Source organism: Misgurnus anguillicaudatus, chromosome 22, assembly GCF_027580225.2.
Source record: "Misgurnus anguillicaudatus chromosome 22, ASM2758022v2, whole genome shotgun sequence".
Classification (NCBI taxonomy): Eukaryota; Metazoa; Chordata; class Actinopteri; order Cypriniformes; family Cobitidae; genus Misgurnus; species Misgurnus anguillicaudatus.
In genome coordinates, this window is record NC_073358.2 from 46,395,362 (window position 1) to 46,414,430 (window position 19,069).

At 36.2% G+C, this 19,069-nt stretch overlaps 1 protein-coding gene and 1 long non-coding RNA gene across 2 annotated transcripts in view; one reads left to right on the top strand and one right to left on the bottom strand.

The window, feature by feature from the left end:
• The window catches only part of npffr1l2 (neuropeptide FF receptor 1 like 2), a 42,237-nt gene extending 25,178 nt beyond the window's left edge, over nucleotides 1–17,059 (top strand). Inside the window, exons 3-4 of the mRNA XM_055198517.2 lie at nucleotides 1,419–1,518; nucleotides 14,274–17,059. Coding sequence (XP_055054492.1) covers nucleotides 1,419–1,518; nucleotides 14,274–15,252 — 1,079 coding nt within the window. The 3' untranslated portion in view covers nucleotides 15,253–17,059. The remainder of the gene's footprint in view (nucleotides 1–1,418; nucleotides 1,519–14,273) is intronic.
• Nucleotides 1,386–16,472, bottom strand: LOC129439747 (uncharacterized). The gene is made up of 2 exons (XR_012365417.1): nucleotides 16,396–16,472; nucleotides 1,386–1,536 (listed from the first exon to the last, which is right to left on the bottom strand). It is a non-coding gene; the product is annotated as an uncharacterized lncRNA (long non-coding RNA).
• Nucleotides 17,060–19,069: the final 2,010 nt, after the last annotated feature.

The window sequence follows — 19,069 nt, forward strand, 5'->3', positions numbered from 1 at the left end:
GTATGTGCATCATGCATCAAAATACGTGCCTACTACACATTCAAAAAATACTCACAAGACACTAACTTTACACTAAACTTTTAATGCACATTAGATTAAGCGAGTATCTGGCAATCATGAGCGTCTGCAGCAGGCACTTATTTTGACAAGACGAGCCACACACTTGACAGGCTAAACACATGTTTTGACAGGTTTGCCGCCACTGGGGCATATTAAATACCTTAAAGATACATATTAGTACCTCAAAGGTACATTTTGGCTCCAATACTCTATTTGTAGCTAAATGCTACATGTTAGGACTGCATTATTGGGGCTGTCACGACAAAACGGTTGGAAAAATTGACATATAACCTCAACAGTTGTTTATAATATTCACCAGCGATCTGTTTCTAAGCCACTGCCTCCAGTCCAGGGTGAGACTATAACACAGATTCATTCATGTGAGGCGGTCATTGTGAGTTGAGAAGTGGAGAAGTACTGATTTTATTAAAAGAACGTATTTAAAATGATGAAAAAATGTGTGAATTAATACTGAAATCACCGGACTGCATGCAGACTCGAGTATCTTGGCAAATCTGAGTGGTTTCTCAGACATTTCGTAGAGCTCTTGTGAAACTTCAGGGGAAGCATTATGATTAAAAGCATTGTTCTTTAAAAAGACAAATTGCAAACTTTCGTCTGATTTAATAATGCTTTTGCTTTCCTCCAGCAATTTACTACCATCCGTTTAACACATTACCATATTTAGATCTGTTCTGCACATTTCAACAAATCTTCTGCCACTTTCAACATTGAAAATTAAAGTGTCACAGATGTTTGGGTTTACTAATGAGAACTCAACCCCAAAATGTCTGTTTGTTGTAATTTTGTATGGTAAATAAATTTTTTCACTGTTTTGCTTCTTCTCAAAGCAATGCTCTTTAAGGTTTTATATTGTGTTGCTACATAAACATAAGTTTATTTATAACCCAGCATGAGTTCTGTCCAATATTTACCCAGCATTGGGCTAAAAATAACGCAAGCAGACCTGTCTGAAAGTGTAGGTTTACAGTAGCTAGGTTACTCACAGCATCACCAAATCATTATAACATCGCATCATTTCTCCAATTGCCTTTCCAATTTCTGAAACACATTTGAGTCTTCACACGCAGTATAAACATGTTGGCCTTTGAGTCGTGATCAGCAAGTCATCTATCTGCCACACAAGTGCACGCATCTCTTGATATCAGAGGAAAATCACTGCAAGCATCGTGTGTACACAGAGCAGTCTGAACAGATTGTACTGTAACTCCGGTTATATTGCAGGTTTAGTTGAGAAAATCTGCTCATCAATCTATATTCTTTATACTCTCTCTCTTTGTTTTGAAAGATTGAGGGATTCATGATTTACCTTTCATAATGTTTTATTTCTCCCCAAGGTTGGCCATTTACGAACACCATCTGTAAGATGAGTGGGCTGGTGCAGGGCATGTCTGTGTCAGCCTCTGTGTTTACACTGGTGGCCATCGCTGTGGACAGGTATGTGGTGTCAGAAACCTGCATAAAATGCATATTTACCATGAAAAATAGTTTGAAAAAACATTATGCATGAAAAAATTAATTGTAATTTGTTTGCATTATGATTTTTTTCATGATAATTAGACAAATCCCCACCCCCAATGGCGTATTACCATAATGCAAACTAGAAACTAACAATGCAGTACAGGTACAGAGTAATCATATGCAGTGAAATTACTGTAATGACAACCCAGCAAAATTGTTAATGAGAAGATAATGTCATGCCACAATTAAAACAATCAAAATTATTCGGAAAACTGAGAAGGTGAAGAGTCAGAAATTCAATGACATGTGAAACCTCCCCACAGCACAAGATCTTTACCAACTGTAGCAATCTGGACAGGTTTAAAAATGATACCATGGGGCTGTTAAATGCTTCATTCTCATTGGTGGAGGAATGTTTAAAGCAACCTGATCTCACAAATTTCCGTGAAATAGTCACGCATTATTTTGCTCAGTTTTGCGTGACATTGTCACGTATTTCCACCATTTTACGTGACCCTGCCACGACTTGGTTACTCAACTGTTTTTCCTATTTTTAAACAATTGTTGGTTCGGTTTGGGGTTAGATTTGCTCTTTGCATTAGGATGTCACTTAAAGTATTGGTTTATAGTATTTTTTCATATGCTTTTTAAACCATAATCGTCTGATGTTAGGGTTAGAGTTGGGTTTGGATAAGGATGTCATTTTATGTAACAGAAAGTTGTTCTAACCCCAAACCGAAGCGACAATTGTAAGAAAATGGGAAAAACAGTTGAGTAACCAATACGTGACACGGAAAAGAAAGTCGTGACAGGGGCACGTAAAATGGTGGAAATACATGACAATAGTCCCTTTCACACCTACAGTCTTTACTGGTAATTTACTGGTAAATTGCCGTTAACATGTCATGTGTGAACAGAACCTTTCCGGTAAATCAGTGCTCCCAATTTACCAGTAAGACAGGTTGTAAGATTACCAGTAATTTACCGGTAAGCGCTGTGTGTGAACGAAAATTATAGGATTACCGGCATTTAGAACGGACGACGTCAGACCGTGCTGACAGCTTCGGGCCAATCATAGCGTTTTAATACAGATGACGCGTTTACCCCCGCAGTGTTTACTGACGTTTCTACACACATGCTGCTTGAAAGTTGAGCACACCTGAAGTTTACGTCCACATTTCTTCACCAAAGTTGTTTAAAACAGCTTACCGCCGAATTGCCGACGTCCTTAGCACACCCTCTGTGAAGCCTAAAGTGCAAACTGTTGTTAAAAATGCATTTTCGGTTTGACGTCGTCTCATTCAATGTTGTTTGGTCATGAGCAACTTCGCGACTGTTTACCACAGACGTGAAAACAACAAAATACGGACCGTGGTTATGAACGACGTGGATTGTTTACAAATACAACACTGAGCTCGCCGCGTGCTACAGGTACTTCCGCTTTCTCAACGAATTTACCGGTATTTTGATATTGATGTGTGAATGATGTCTTACTGGTAAAATAACGGAACGCCACTACGTGTGTGAACAGCACATTTTTGTATTTACTGGTTAATTCATTCTGGTTAATTCATGGTAATTTACCAGAATTACTGTGTGAAAGAGGCTAATGTCACGCAAAACTGAGCAAAATAATGCGTGACTATTTCACGTAATTTGTGAGATCAGGCTGGTTTAATGGGTGTGCATTATTTTTTGGTAAACGCACACCTATTTATTTTAACAAATAAAGCATAAATATATGTGTGCTAGCAACAAAAATAAATACACTGTAAAAAATTGCTGTAATTATGCAGCTGGTAACATAAATTTAAAATCTACAGTATGTTAATGGCAGCTAGTTGCCAGTAATACTGTAATTTCTACAGATTTTTTTACAATGTAGAAAATAAAATTAATAACATAATAAATTAAGAGAAGAAAATGAATACAGTAACACTGAATGCCATGCATTTGCTTCATTCCTGGTAATATAAAACTGGAACAAATAATAGCATTGCTGTAAAATTGCCTTTTGGAATTAGCAACGGAGGCTTCAGATTAGATGCGTAAGAAAATAATCCTAACTCGCAATAGCATTTTAAAAACAAAGCCTGTCAAATGTATTCAAATAAAACATCCGAACAATGTTTCATGGTGTGGTAACCGTTGTATAAGTGAAACCATCGGTCTATTGCAGTGGTGTGCTCCTGATTTTTGTAGTTAGTATACTGCGCTTTTTCCCTCTCACCTTTATCCTCACTCGTCCCAGAGCGACACCCCATCATCACCACCACACAATTACAAATGCATACAGAATGCATATTCATGCAATTGGGAGCATTGTGAAAGACTGCTTATCATAATGTCAGTTTATTATAAGCAAGAAAAGTCAAGTTTAACAGCCAATGGCATTTACAGCTGGGGAAATTGGATTTTTTTTAGACTGGTTTAGTGTTAATCAACATCTAACTCGGGGCCAAAATTAAACTGATTACAATCTTCACACCATGTCTAACACATCCATAAAAGGAGGAAAATTATCAACTCTGTCAATTGCTATTGTCTGACTATTGATAGCTAACATTATCATACAGTAATTTAATGGCGTAAATGTTTTTAATTAATACGCATTTAAGATGACCATGAATTAACTCTCATTTGCATAGTCATTGATATAAAAGGCTTATTTTTTGCATATAATACAAGCAGTGTCTAAGAATGAAGATAAGCTTTTATTTAATAATTATTATAAGACCATCATGTGCAGGGGTGCATATAATGCATGCGCGATTAAAATAAAAAATGTGCACCAGAAACTACTCTTTTGCATACCAACGTTGCTGGAATTTACATTTTACATAGTTAACTATTACTGCAACATAAGATATTTATCCGTGCATTATTGGTAAGATCATTATTACAGACGTGTTAAAATGTATGTGTCGTTAGCAGCGATGCAACAGTGACTGACCCGGTTGGCCAATTTAAATATTTATCTATTTTTCTCCACCATTGACGAGTTATCTCGTCAATTAAGACCAAACTTTTCCTGCCAATGGTGCTTCCCTGGCGAGTTTTTACGGTAATCTATGTTTCCGCTGTTATCCACTAGATGGTGCTCTTACCCAAATTATAAAAAAACTGAAGCATCAACTAATTTAAACAAAAGTTTTTTATTTTATTTTACTTCACTAATCTTTTTTGTTTAAATGTTGCTTAAATAAATTGATTGCAACCACTTACCTTAAAAAAATTGAGTAAATTGAATGAATCATTTTTTTCAGCGTAACAAAAATGCAATTATTTGAGTTTTTTGCTCAAAATTTGATATTTTTTTGTTACTGAACTGAACACAAAAGAAGATATTTTGAGAAATGATGGTAAACACACAGCAGAAAGTGACCATTGACTTCCGTAGTAGGAATAAAATATTTTAAAAGTACTGTGATAAATGATAAAGAAAATATTTTGATAAATGATTGTAAGCACACAAGTGACATTACCGTTAAATTACATTATATTTTCCTACTATGGAAGTCTATGGTCACTCTCTGCTGTGTGTTTACCATCATTTATCAAAATATCTTCTTTTGTGTTCATTAGAAAAAAGAAATTCATACAGGTTTAGAAAAACATGAGGATGAGTAAATGATGACATAATTTTCATTTTACAGTGAACTATCCCTTTAAACAAAAGAAATAGAGAGTAGCCAGGAGATTAATGGTGATGACTATGTCTGTGCTGTGAATGGTGTAAGTACCAAGCAACATCTCCAGGTGCTCCGTTGAAAAGTAGGCCAAAAAGTTATGTGCACCCCTGATCATGAAGCCTAATATTAGACACCAAAACAAAAAATATGATCATTGATTTGTGGTTCTGAAATGAACATCAACACAGACATGAATTACCCTAAAAGAAGTTTGAGATCTTTAAAAATCTTAAAGGTGGAAATAAAAATAAACAGATAAGGGAAGTTTAACACTGTGAAGCACAAGCAAACATGAACTGAAAATTTAAAAATGAAGTGGACTATTAAATAGACGCATTGCAATGTAAATGAAAACATGTTTATTTCAGCCTAAAAGTGCTTGACAACAGGCATTAAATTACATCGCCATGTAATCTGGCAACAACATACGCTTATAAATAATAGAAACCAGCATGGCCAAATTAATAACAAGATGGGTTCATGTTCAACATTTTCAACATGGGCAATGTATATTCACTACTAAAATTGCCATAAAAATAAGAAACATTTTGATTTTGCGTGTATTAGCTTCACTGTAAAAAAAATCCGTAGAAATTGCAGCTGGGCTGCCGGTAACTTACCGTAGATTTAAATTTATGTTATTTACTGGCAACTTTTTGTTCAAAGTCAAATGAACATTTGACATTTACAAGTCTCTGTCCTTACAGAGCAAACCCAAAAAAACAGCATCAAGCTAAACATTCTGGGAAACAAAATCTGAAGCAAAAAACAGAAAAAGGTTGATGATGATTTTTGGTTCCCAGAATGCTTTGCATGATGCTGTTATTGTATAGTTTCACTCCGTAAAGACAAAGACCTGACAATATTTCAAATGTATTTAACGGTAACACTTTACAATAACAGTACATGAATAATCATGTACTAATACATAAATTAATAATTACTTTAATATGAAGTAATGATAAGTTAAGCCATGTACTAATCAATAACTAACCATAACTCATGAGTCATATGAATTAATGCATGAATTACAGCCACCTTAACTACACATTAATACATGTTTGTTAGTTAATGCATTAATTAACACTTTGGGTAACCGAAATCAAACATGCTCTAAAACAGTGGTTCCCAACGGTTCGCAGGATCTGATGCTTTGTTTGAGGTCAAATAAAGATGCATAAAATGTTCCACTTATAATTTTAGAAACAAAATATATTTTTCAAATTCATATGCTCACAATACCACGATAGCAGGTAGTTAAAGTATTTTATTATGTAAGATAATTGTTCCCTATTTTTGTGTGCTTGTCAATGTAGATTGCAAAACCAAAAGGAAGGTGGATGTAAACGTTACGGCCTACAACAGGCTGTTAGCTCGTTGCACTTGTGGTCTGCTGCTTTTGGCGCTGTCAAAATATTTTAGTTAAAATCATTCAAATCATCATTTGACTATTAATCATAAATGACAAACATGTTAACCAAAGTCACAATGCCAAATGTATAGTGTTCATATACAAACCATCAAACCGTCCATCGTACCAGTTTATTGGTGAAAGCTATTCACATGTTATCTTGATGGTATTTTCATTATTGTTTAATCAATTTTTCGCATTGTATCAGGATCAGCGTTCAGCCAGGGGCGGATCTACGAGTGGATTGACAGCTTGCCCATCCAATCAGGTTCATGGAAATACATTATGTTTTTTCATTCAAACCGTAATTCTTCAACCATTTGAACTATCAAAAAATTAGAATTGCTCCTAAAGAAAACAAATTGCGCTTTTTGGCAATATATGGTTTATTACGGTAATGTCTTGCTTTCCGTCCACCAATCGCTGCTGTCATCTAGAGCGGAAGAGGCGGGTTTCAAGAGAGCGCGGTAGGTTAGATTGCACTGAGTAGCAGATTCGTGTGAACGTGTGGATCACTGCGGTAAAGAAAAGACTTCTAAATAAAAACGGTGTACACCAGCAACACTAAAGTAAACTCGCTCTTGGTGGCTCGGGACTTGACGGCCCGACTGGACTGTTTAAGTTGATTTTCAATAAAGCAGTGTTGAATTTTTTGCTTCTGGGTCCTCTATGTTTCAGAACCAGTGCTTAGGTAAGCCACGGGCGTTTAGCTAAATAAATGCTCAATGCTTAAATAGTTCATCGTAAATCGTTGTAATATGCTTATGACTTGCGAATGTTATGCGTATTTAATTGAAATAAACCAAGCTTAATGACGTATGCAGCCTGCATATCCGACCTCTGGAGGATGCAACCTTCTGTTTGAGAGACGGCCGATTGTAATACAGTTAGATTGAATAACGTAATTCCATCTTAAAATGTACAAAACTGATGGAAAAACACAGTCATTTTATCTTCCCAATTAACGCAAGTTAAAAAAAGTATGTGAATTCTTCTGGCCCGCAGATGTATAGATGCCCACCCATCAAAAACACTTTCTGCCTCCGCCACTGGGTAACTTATATTTTTATTTGTTAATGTATGATAAAGTCATGACTTTACTAAGGGGGCACATCATTTCTAACTCATCGTTAACTACTCATAAACTAACATAAATTCATGATTTATTAATGTATGATTAGGTCATGACTTTACTTGAGGGGGCACATCATTACTAACTCATCGTTAATTACTCATAAACTAACAAAAATTCATGATTTGTTAATGTATGATTGGGTCATGACTTTACTTGAAGGGGCACATCATTATTAACTCATCGTTAACTACTCATAAACTAACATAAATTCATGATTTGTTAATGTATGATTAGGTCATGACTTTACTTGAGGGGGCACATCATTATTAACTACTCATAAACTAACATAAATTAATGATTTGTTACTGTATTATTGTGTAGGTAATGACATTTCTTGGAGGGGTACATTGTTAAAAAGTTATCAATTACACATTCTATACAAATTCAGCTCATCAAAATCCTAATTTTTGGTGGTTTTAAAGGAGAGGAGCAAATGTGAAAATTGGTCAGACATTTGGAAGGGGTAATAATGGCTTAAAAGAAGAACAAGACAGATACTGTATGTGCATTTTGATAATAAGACAAGCCAGTTCACACAATAACCATCGTCTGTAGGCTAACACTGATTTAAATTTAGAAAGAATAGCGTCTGTCACTCTTAATGGCAGCAGTGGAACTAATTTGAATTATTAATCCATAATTGCACATTTAATTAATATTGATTAAGGTTAACTGTAAATGTTGCAAGAAATCCAGTGCCATTCAATGTTTTTAGCTCAGCTGCAGGAGCAAATGTATAAACAGTTTTGCATTACAAACCTAAACATTTTGCATTAACAACAGTTATTTTCGTTCTTCTAGGGAGCTTGTTTGATATGGGGTACGCAAAGTGTTAATTAATGCATTAACTAACAAACATGTATTAATGTGTAGTTAAGGTGGGTGTAATTCATGCATGAATTCATATGACTCATAACATAGTTACGGTTAGTTATTGATTAGTAAATAACTTAACTCATCATTAGTTCATATTATACTGATTATTAATTTATGTATTAGTACATGATTATTCATGTACTGTTATTGTAAAGTGTTACCTATTTAACTTTGAACAAACTCTTGCCAGTAAATAACATAAATTTAAATCTACGGTAAATTACCGGCAACCCAGCTGCAATAACATTGTACGCTTGAGTGTGAAAACGTTAAAAATATTTCATCTGATGTGCCTTTCGTTTACACGGCGACAGCGTTTTTGGGGCTTAAAAACGCGAAAAAGTGAAACCACCCTCCAGAGTGGAAATCTTAAAAACGCTCTACTGTCGCCTTCCCGTATAAAGAGTAAAAACGCAAGTCTGCTCATGATGGCTCTCGGCGTGTACGCATTTACGTCACAGGCATGCGCCAGTTCAGAAAAAAAATAAACAAACAAATAAACAAATGCTGGATTATTTCCATACGTCGGACCTTCAAGTTGTCATAGCAACTCTGATAAATTTACAAGAGTCTTTCCAGCAGTTATACGAAATATTCACAGCTAGTATTAGATGATCAGAAAAGGTGCATCAAATACCTCTATCAAATTGTTGATGCGCCAATTTGTCGGAGGCAAACCAGACGGCTTTGGACGAGACATGGGAGAACAAGGAAGAAGGTTGTACGCAGGTGTGTGGACTTGATGTTGTTTTATGTCAGTGTATCAAAAACAACACTAGCGTTACTGTGTAAAATGTGTATGATATGCCAAACCTCCCTTCACTGTGATCCATGACACGTCTCCTCTTGTCTAAGAAAACCAAAACATTTGTTGTTTTCAACGAGTTAGCCTATTTGTTCCAGTGTTCAGTTTAGCCACTATCCAGGCCATTAAACAAACAGAGAATGGAAGTTAAGTTCTGCCCAGAAGCGTAACCCCAACAACAGTGTCAGACGAAACGTCCTCTCCAAAGTAGCAAGTGGACAGTGCTTTATGTCTAAATATATGAATGAAAGTGTGAAATGCGAAACAAAATTATGCTGGTACGGATTCTCATGGTTTTTAAAGTGGGTATACGGAAAAGTTTTTCACTGCATACACTGCAAAAAAATATATTTTCAAGAAAAAACATTCTTAGTATTTTTGTCTTGTTTTCAGTAAAAATATCTAAAAATGCTTAAATTTTAAGAATTTTTTTCTTGAATTTACTTAATACAGGAAACATTCAGCAAAAAATGTCTTTTTCCATTGGCAGATTTTTTCGCTTGTTTTAAGCACAAATTATCTTAAATTTGCTATGTTTTGTCTAAAAACTAGACTTATTTTCTCAGGTCATTTGCTCATCAAGAAATCTTAATTTAAGAATTTTTAGATATTTCTACTGAAAACAAGACAAAAATACTAAGTAAGAAAGTCATTTTTTGCACTGTGTCTCATGTAGACTACACCACTGCAATAAATTATTCGAAAAAAAAAAAACAGCAATAAAATCTGCTTCATGTCGTGGACGCATTACCACCTGCGGGTTGTGCATTATTTTCAAATAATTCAACAGCCTGCCATCAATTATTCCTTACATATACAATTACAGTTGGAACACTATTAGAAAAATACTTATATTTTCCTATATTTAAATCTCTATATAAAGTTAAAATATCAGGGTGTCAGTCTCTAATTTAAAGTTGTCAATACATAGAAACCACTTCAATTTGTTGAGGATGCATCATAATCAATATTTAAACTGCACTGTACATCCATTACAGGAAACAGAGTGGTAGAAACCTAGTAGAACTACAATAAGAGTACGCTTTATTTGGCAAAACATAAAAAATATTGGTAAAATGAAAAAGACATCTTAGGAATAAAGGGTCTAGCATTTTTTGCTGGCTGTAAGAAACGTTTAACATCCACAGAAACTTGAATAAAGGTTCTTTATAGTAGAAAAAGTTTTTAAGAACCATTGACTAAAGGGTTCTCTGGGGAACACAAAATGGTTCTCCTATGACATTACTGTCGAGAGCACAGAGCGCAACGCGTCATAACCTAAAAACCATGCCCACTGGGGGGAAAACAATCCATCTGTCTCCATTAACTTTGTATTGCGAGAGGCTGCCTCCTTGTCATTTCTGGTTTATAACAAAAAAACAGAATAATGCCTCAAAGCTGCTGTGTGACAATGTGTACAGCTAACAAGACAAAAAACCCAAATATGTTTTTATAAGCTGTTGACCCCAAAAAACAGCGTTTAAAGACACAAAAGTGGAAACAGGCAACTTTTCATAGTACTACTATTATTAGTACTGCGCCCACTAGAGGGTCGTAGTCGGCAATCCACTTTTTTCTCCTTAAAGGCTGGGTTTTACGGCTCGACAGCTTATACAAACTTATTTCTGTTTTTTTTGTCTTGTTAGCTGTACACCTTGTTACACACACCGCAGCTTTAAGGCATTATTCTGTTTTTAAGTTTTATCTGTTAATACGTTTTATAAGCTGTCGACCCCAAAAAAATAGCGTTTAAACACACAAAAGTGGAAACAGGCAACTTTTCATAGTAATACTATTAGTAGAACAGCGCCCACTACAGGGAAACGTAGTCAGCGATCCACTTTTTTCTCCTTAAAGGCTGGGTTTTACGGCTCGACATCTTATAAAATCTTATTTCTGGGTTTTTTGGCTTGTTAGTAGGCCTGGGGCGGTAACCGGATCACCGCATTACCGCAGTCATGTGACCCATGCCGCGGGTCTAAGCTCCTCACCGTCATAATCGCAAAAAAGAAAAACTTGAAACATTGGCCTGCACTTGTGTGTATATGTGGGGATGTTATACACGCAGCTTGTTAACAACCACAACTTGTTAACTAAACATTACTGATATGATTTTAATATTAAATTGTCTAATGTCACCTGCATTTCTACTCAATGACAATTTAATATTAAAATCATGAATTTACCAGTAAATACAAAAAAGTGCTGTTCACACACGCAGTGGCGTTCCGTTATTTTACCAGTAAGACATCATTCACACATCAGTATCAAAATACTGGTAAATTCGTTGAGAAAGCGGAAGTATCTGTAGCACGCGGCGAGCTCAGTGTTGTATTTGTAAACAATCCACGTCGTTCATATCCACGGTCCGTATTTTGCTGTTTTCACGTCTGTGGTAAACAGTCGCGAAGTTGCTCATGACCAAACAACATTGAATGAGATGACGTCAAACCGAAAATGCGTTTTTAACAACACTACTGTTTGCACGTTAGGCTTCACAGAGGGCGTGGTAAGGACGTCGGCAATTCGGCGGTAAGCTGTTTTAAACAACTTTGGTGAAAAAATGTGGACGTAAACTTCAGGTGTGCTCAACTTTCAAGCAGCATGTGTGTGGAAACGTCCGTAAACAGTGCGGGGGTGAACGCGTCATCTGTATTAAAACGCTATGATTGGCCCGAAGCTGTCAGCACGGTCTGACGTTGTCCGTTCTAAATGCCGGTAATCCTATAATTTTCGTTCACACATAGCGCTTACCGGTAAGTTACTGGTAATCTTACAACCTGTCTTACTGGTAAATTGGGAGCACTGATTTACCGGAAAGGTTCTGTTCACAATTTACCAGTAAAGACTGTATGTGTGAAAGGGACTAGTGTCTGTCACTCGTTTAAAGGGACACTTCACCCATTTGGATAAAGCTTTGTATAGTTAGAACCCCAGTCATGTTTTTGAATGGTCATGCATAGTTTCCTCAGTTGACCCTGAGACAGGAGAAATACAGATTTCAGTGTTGCACTTCCTTCTTTCAATGATGTAAAAATCATCATTTTGCATCATTGAAAGAAGGAAGTCAAATATCTTTGTTGAGGGAGTGAGACTACAAACACACCTTTTCTTGTCCAAATAGGCACCAAATTTGAAATGTATGTTATATTTTGACTATAAATATGACACACTTTCAATAAAGATTTATGTTTCTATGGGTGAAATGCTCCTTTAAAGTAATACAAACATTTTATCTAATTTGAACGTGCAAACAGCCCCAACAGATCAACAACAGAATCCGGTTTCATACATTATCAAATTTTCACGCAACATAAAGAGCACGCGATCAGTCCGAGGATTAATATCCAAAGATCTTAGATTGTCTCTTTTTTCATCTAGCCTACAACAGTGGCCATTTCTAAAGCAGGACACATTTCAAAAAGTTTTGCTTTTGCGTCTTCTTTGTCTGTTTGTGGAAAAAGACAGATGTTTATGGTAAGGGTCGAGGACAGAAGCGGGAGACAGACGGGCCACGTCATCTTGCGCACACACACGCGTCTCCGTGCAGCTTCCCAGCTATACTCAAGCACGGACACATATGCAGTACAAGTGATGGTTACAAATGGTTATTTTACCAGACCGTCAGGGCAGCAAAAATTTGCGTCATTTACAGGCTATTCACAAATTAAGGATAGAAGTGGCGAAATGTCTGTAGGCACGTGTGGACAGGCACAACGCGCTAACATTTTTTTTAACTGATAATATTAATTGTTCAAGCTGTTGAATGTTGAAATTGAAGAAATGTGGAAGGAAATAATATTCACTTTACATGTTCCTTAAGTAATTTGCACGTGTTTTGTATTGAAGATAAATAAATCATGTTATTTAACTCGTTGTCTTGCCAATAAACCGCAAAACCGCGGGAATTTGTTGATTACCGACCGCGGTAAAAAAAAATCCAAACCGGCCCAGCCCTACTTGTTAGCTGTACATCTTGTCACACAGCAGCTTTTAGGCATTATTCTGTTTTTAAGTTTTATCTGTAAATAAGTTTTATAAGCTGTCGACACAAAAAAACAAGCGTTTAAAGACACAAAAGTGGAAACAGGCAACTTTTCATAGTAATACTTTTAGTATAACAGCGCCCACTAGAGGGAAACGTAGTCGGCAATCCACTGTTTTCTCCTTAAAGGCTGGGTTTTACAGCTCGGCAGCTTATAAAAACTTATTTCTGGGTTTTTTGGCTTGTTAGCTGTACATATTGTCACACAGCAGCTTTTAGGCATAATTCTGTTTTTTGTTGTAAGCCAGAAATGACAAGGAGGCGGCGCTTGCAATACAAAGTGAAAGGAGACGGTTGGATTGTTTTCCCCCGGTGGGCGTGGTTTTCAAATTAGCATAACTGGGCTCTGTCTCTATAGAGACTTTACTTTTAAGACGGTATGGTTGATTCACAGCAATGTATAATATCAGTATAAGAAAGTACAGAGAATATTAGAGTAAGACAATTTTAAAAACCTTTGATTAAAAGGTTCTATGTGAAACACAGAATGGTTCTTCCATGCCACCGCTGTGAAAAACCTTTTTAACACCTTTATTTTTTTAAGAGTGTAGAGTAAATTAAGATATTTGAGATTAAATAAAGAGAGTATGATGAAAGAGAGTGCAAGAGAAGTGAACAATTCCGAGTGCGAGGAGTTGAAAATAATTATGAAGAGGGAGAGTGGTTTAATTTAGAGCAAAAAGAAATATAGAGTCTGAGTGGGATGCTTGATGGATTTTGTCCTGCTGTGATGCTGCTGAGAAGAATTCTGTTCCAATTTCATCCAGGTTCCGTTGCATTGTGTACCCCTTCCAACCCAAACTCACCCTGCTGGTTGCCAAGGTGACCATAGTGATGATCTGGCTGCTGGCGCTGGCCATTATGTGTCCGTCGGCCGTGACGTTGACAGTTCAGAGAGTGGAGCATCACTACATGGTCCACAACGATGACTACAACAACACATACCCTCTTTTCTCCTGTTTTGAAAATTGGGCCAACCCGCAAATGAGAAAAGTCTACACCACCGTCCTGTTTGCACACATTTACCTTGTTCCCCTCACCCTGATCACGCTCATGTACGGTCGCATCGGAATCAAACTCTACACCACCTCCGTGATCACGGGGAACGATCATCACGATGCCGGTCAGGCGCACTCCTCTCCTCCCAATCAAGGACCCCAGCAGGAAGGCCGACCCCTCATCTCCCAGAAGAAAATCAAGGTTATTAAAATGCTGGGCATCGTGGCTCTCGTATTCACGCTGTCCTGGTTGCCGCTGTGGACCCTGATGCTCCTCACGGATTATGGAGGTCTAGAGGAGGACAGGTTGGAAATACTGACCGGTTACATTTTTCCGTTCGCTCACTGGTTAGCGTTCTCAAACTCCAGCGTCAACCCTATCATTTACGGCTACTACAATGAAAACTTCAAGAGGGGGTTTCAGGCGGTGTGCAGGACGCATTCTTGCTGCTGCAAGATGCCAGCTAAGAGCGGAACGCGACGGAAAGCCAACAAAGGAGAGGCGCGGGAACCCGTGGTGACTTTTGGCACGAGGAACAGAGTGTACACCGATGGGGACTCTGGAACCCGATTGGAAATGGATCAGAGGAGAGGCCCGCGACTTTGTAACTCTGTCTGCACGAACGACACTGGATCCAATGCAGGATCTGGCATAAAAGGGGTTGCAAATCAAAACACTTTTCAGATGGAGGAACTGGAGAAAATAAGTCCAATCAGACCTGGAAAAAATCAAGCCTGGGAAAAATAGATGGATTAGTTACAGCAATGGCTAACTCAGGATGGGAACTGTTAAAAACCATAAAGTTGATGTCAGAAAGGTGAAGTCAGTCCTGCTGTACATCTTGTACCCGGGAATCATCTTTTCAGACAATTTTGGGGAAAATAAGGGAATAATTCCTCGCTCAGACTTTGAATGAACTTCTTTTTATACACAAGCAAGGCTTTCTGCATTAAATGCAGAAGGACTATTTTATTCTTTCCCTAAAAGACAACGCAAATGGCATAGACCTATGAATGTAAAATCATGTTTGTTCGAATAGCAGACTTATATCTATTTTGTGCAGACGCATTTACATGTAAATAACCCCTTTATTCGGTACGTATGCATTTAAGTTATGCATATTAGTACTGTGAACAAAATAACCCTTGCCTTCTCTCCTGAACCACCACAATTCTGAACAGTTTAATAATCTTGTTTATACCAAAACAATGTTGAATGTATTACACACACCATAGCTTATATAGCCTTAATATCCAACAGATGAAAAACTAAGATGATCAACATTGATAACACTTTATTCCCATCTTAAATGTAAGATTTATGGATTGCTAAGAGTCGCTTATTGACGCTTATCTCATAAGCCAGGCATCTTTTCTCCGACGAGGCCACAATCTTCGGAAATATCAAATAGGTGTATTTAGTATATACAGTATATTTTCTCCAGACACAATTTCACAGTTGCAAATTTGTTTTCCTGAACTGAGCATTTGTATTGGTTGACTTGTGTTTGTGTATGCGCTTGTGCATCCTTGCATACACTATATGCATGCGGTGTGCATCAAGATGTAAAATTGCTTTATTTCTGGATCGTCACCGTTTAAAAAAACCCGGTTAACACCAAACATGCTGAGATACTGTTGTTTAGTACAACCGTGCTTAGAGGATTAAGTAAGGAAAAGATGATATGAATTTTGACTTGTGTGTTTTTACTTCAGTGTATGTTTGATGTTATATGTGTTTCGGTGAGTCTGACTGTGGTTAATGTACTGTGGTGGCTTATTGTGCACTATATTTGCTTTACACATGATGTTAAGAGCCATTACTGAGAACATGAGGTGAGACTAGGTGTTACATTTCCAGCACGTGTTTGAGAAAGGTCACATACTGTACCATTTGGTTAATATCGGCAAAGTCCAACAGAGGTCTTGGAAACAGGCAGTCCAGCACTTTCATGAGACAATTTCACCTGCAAATAAAGTACTATATGTAATTACATTCACATTTATGCATTTTGAAGATGCTTTTATCCAACGCAAATTATAGTGCATTTAATCTATAAATATCTTTTGTTGTTATGTGTGTTCCCTGAGATCAAACCTTTGCGTTGCTAATGTGTCTTTTGTAATTACATTACGTATATGCAGCTGTCAATCAACTGCACATTCACTGTAACTACACTCTTAAAAATGCTGGGTTATTTTCAACCCAGTGTTGGGTCAAAAAAGGATGAGCAGTTCGCTGGGTTGTAAATCGCTGGGTTGTTTCAATTCAAAATGCTGGGTTGTTTTAACCTATTGTTCAGTCAAATATAAACACGTTCTGGGTTAATTTCAATACAGCTGCTGGGCTCATACCTTTTTTGACCCAACACTGTGTTTAAAATAACCCAGCATTTTTTTGCACTGTAAAATGCACTGCAATTTTCTTAGTATTTTCAAGCAAAAAAATCTGCCAATGAGGTAAGGAAAAAATCTTGAAAATGTTTCTTAAACACTAAATTCAAGGACAATTCAAGAAAAATTTGCTTACCACATTGGCAGATTTTTTTGCTTGTTTTTTGCTTGTGCAAATGCACTTTAATTTGATATTTTAGGTCTTAAAACTAGACTTATTTTCTTGAGTCGTTTTGCTTATCAGTAAAAAGGATTTTAATTAAAGAATTTTTAGATATTTTTACTGAAAAAAAGACAAAAATACTAAAAAAAACATTCTTGAAAATTATTTTCAAGAAAAAAATTTCTTAGTATTTTTGTCGTTTTTAGTAAAAGTATCAAACAATTCTTAAATTACGATGCTTTTTTCTTGATGAGCAAAACGGCCCAAGAAAATAAGTCTAGTTTTTAGAACTAAAATATCAAATTTAAGTTATTTTGTGCATAAAAGAAGCAAAAAAATCTGCCAATGGGGTAAGCAAATTTTTCTTGAATTTAGTGTTTAAGAAAAATGTTCAAGATTTTTTTTGCTTACCCCATTGGCAGATGTTTTGCTTGTTTTATGCACAAATGCACTTAAATTTGATATTTTAGGTCTAAAAACTAGACTTATTTTCTTGGGTCATTTTGCTTATAAAGAAAAGGCATTTTAATTTAAGAATTTTTAGATATTTTACTGAAAACAAGACAAAAATACTAAGAATTTTTTTCTTGAAAATAATATTTTGCAGTGTGTGTTAAAATAACCCAGCATCTTTTGCACTGCAAAATTTATTTTCAAGGAAAAAAATGTTTTGGTATTTTTGTCTTGTTTTTAGTAAAATATCAAAAAATTCTTAAATTAAGATGCTTTTTCTTGATGAGCAAAATGACCCAAGAAAATAAGTCTAGTTAATAGACCTAAAATATCAAATTTAAGTAATTTTGTGCATAAAACAAGCAAAAAAAAATCTGCCAGTGGGTTCAGCAAATTTTTCTTGAATTTAGTGTTTAAGAAGAATGTTCAAGATTGTTTTTTGTTTTTTTGCTTACCCCATTGGCAGATGTTTTGCTTGTTTTATGCACAAAATTACTTAAATTTGATATTTTTGGTCTAAAAACTAGACTTATTTTCTTGGGTCGTTTTGTTCATCAAGAAAAAGCATCTTATTTTAAGAATTTTTAGATATTTTTACTGAAAACAAGACAAAAATACTAAGAATTTTTTTCTTGAAATCATTTTTTGCAGTGTGTGAACTCTCTTGAAAATGTATCTAATGGGTCACTAAACACTCAACATAAGGGTGCCATTAGTCTTTAAAGGGATAGTTTACACAAAAAAAGAAAATTCTGTCATCTTTTATTCACCTTCAAGTTGTTACAAACCTGTATGCTTGTTTTGTTCTGCTGAACACAAAGGAAGATATTTTGATCAATGTCTGAAGCACCATTGACTTCCTAAGCATTTTTATTCCCACAATAGAAGTCAATGGTGCTTCAAAACTGCTTAATTATGAACATTGCTCAAAATGACATGAAACGATAATACTGTTACAGTATTTATTTCCATGCAATGTCTCCGTGTGCCCTGTACTGTGTGACATGTCCTTGAGGTTTTCTTCCGGGGAACATTGAATGTGCATGTCAGGGACTGACAGCTCCATCTCAGAAATCCATTATGTCAATCTTTTTTAACTTGTTGGGTTCACCTTGGGCCTTTAGGACCTTAACAGCTTTTATTGATTTTAAAATACTAGAAAACAGAGATAAACTGCAGAAGGTCTAAATTGCTTTTAGACAATTTTCAGTTTTTTGAGATTTAAGTTATTAAGAACTTAGATGAAGCAATGTGACACAGCAATTTATTTATACACCAACACTACACGATTAGCACCATAGAGCGCTATATGACATATTTTAAGTTAGCGAGACACTGGTTCCCTCGCTAAAAAGCCCACTGTCCTAAACGTTTGTTAGCCAGTGTCCCGCTACTTTTTGGGGTTGGCCTACAAAAATACGCCATCCCTTGCGGCACTCAATAGCATATCTAAATATTAAAACCTTTATATATTTGAGTTGCAAAAAGTTTTGAATTGCAGCTTTTCTGCCAGCACAAGACCTACTACACGCTGTTATGTCAAACAGTTTATCAG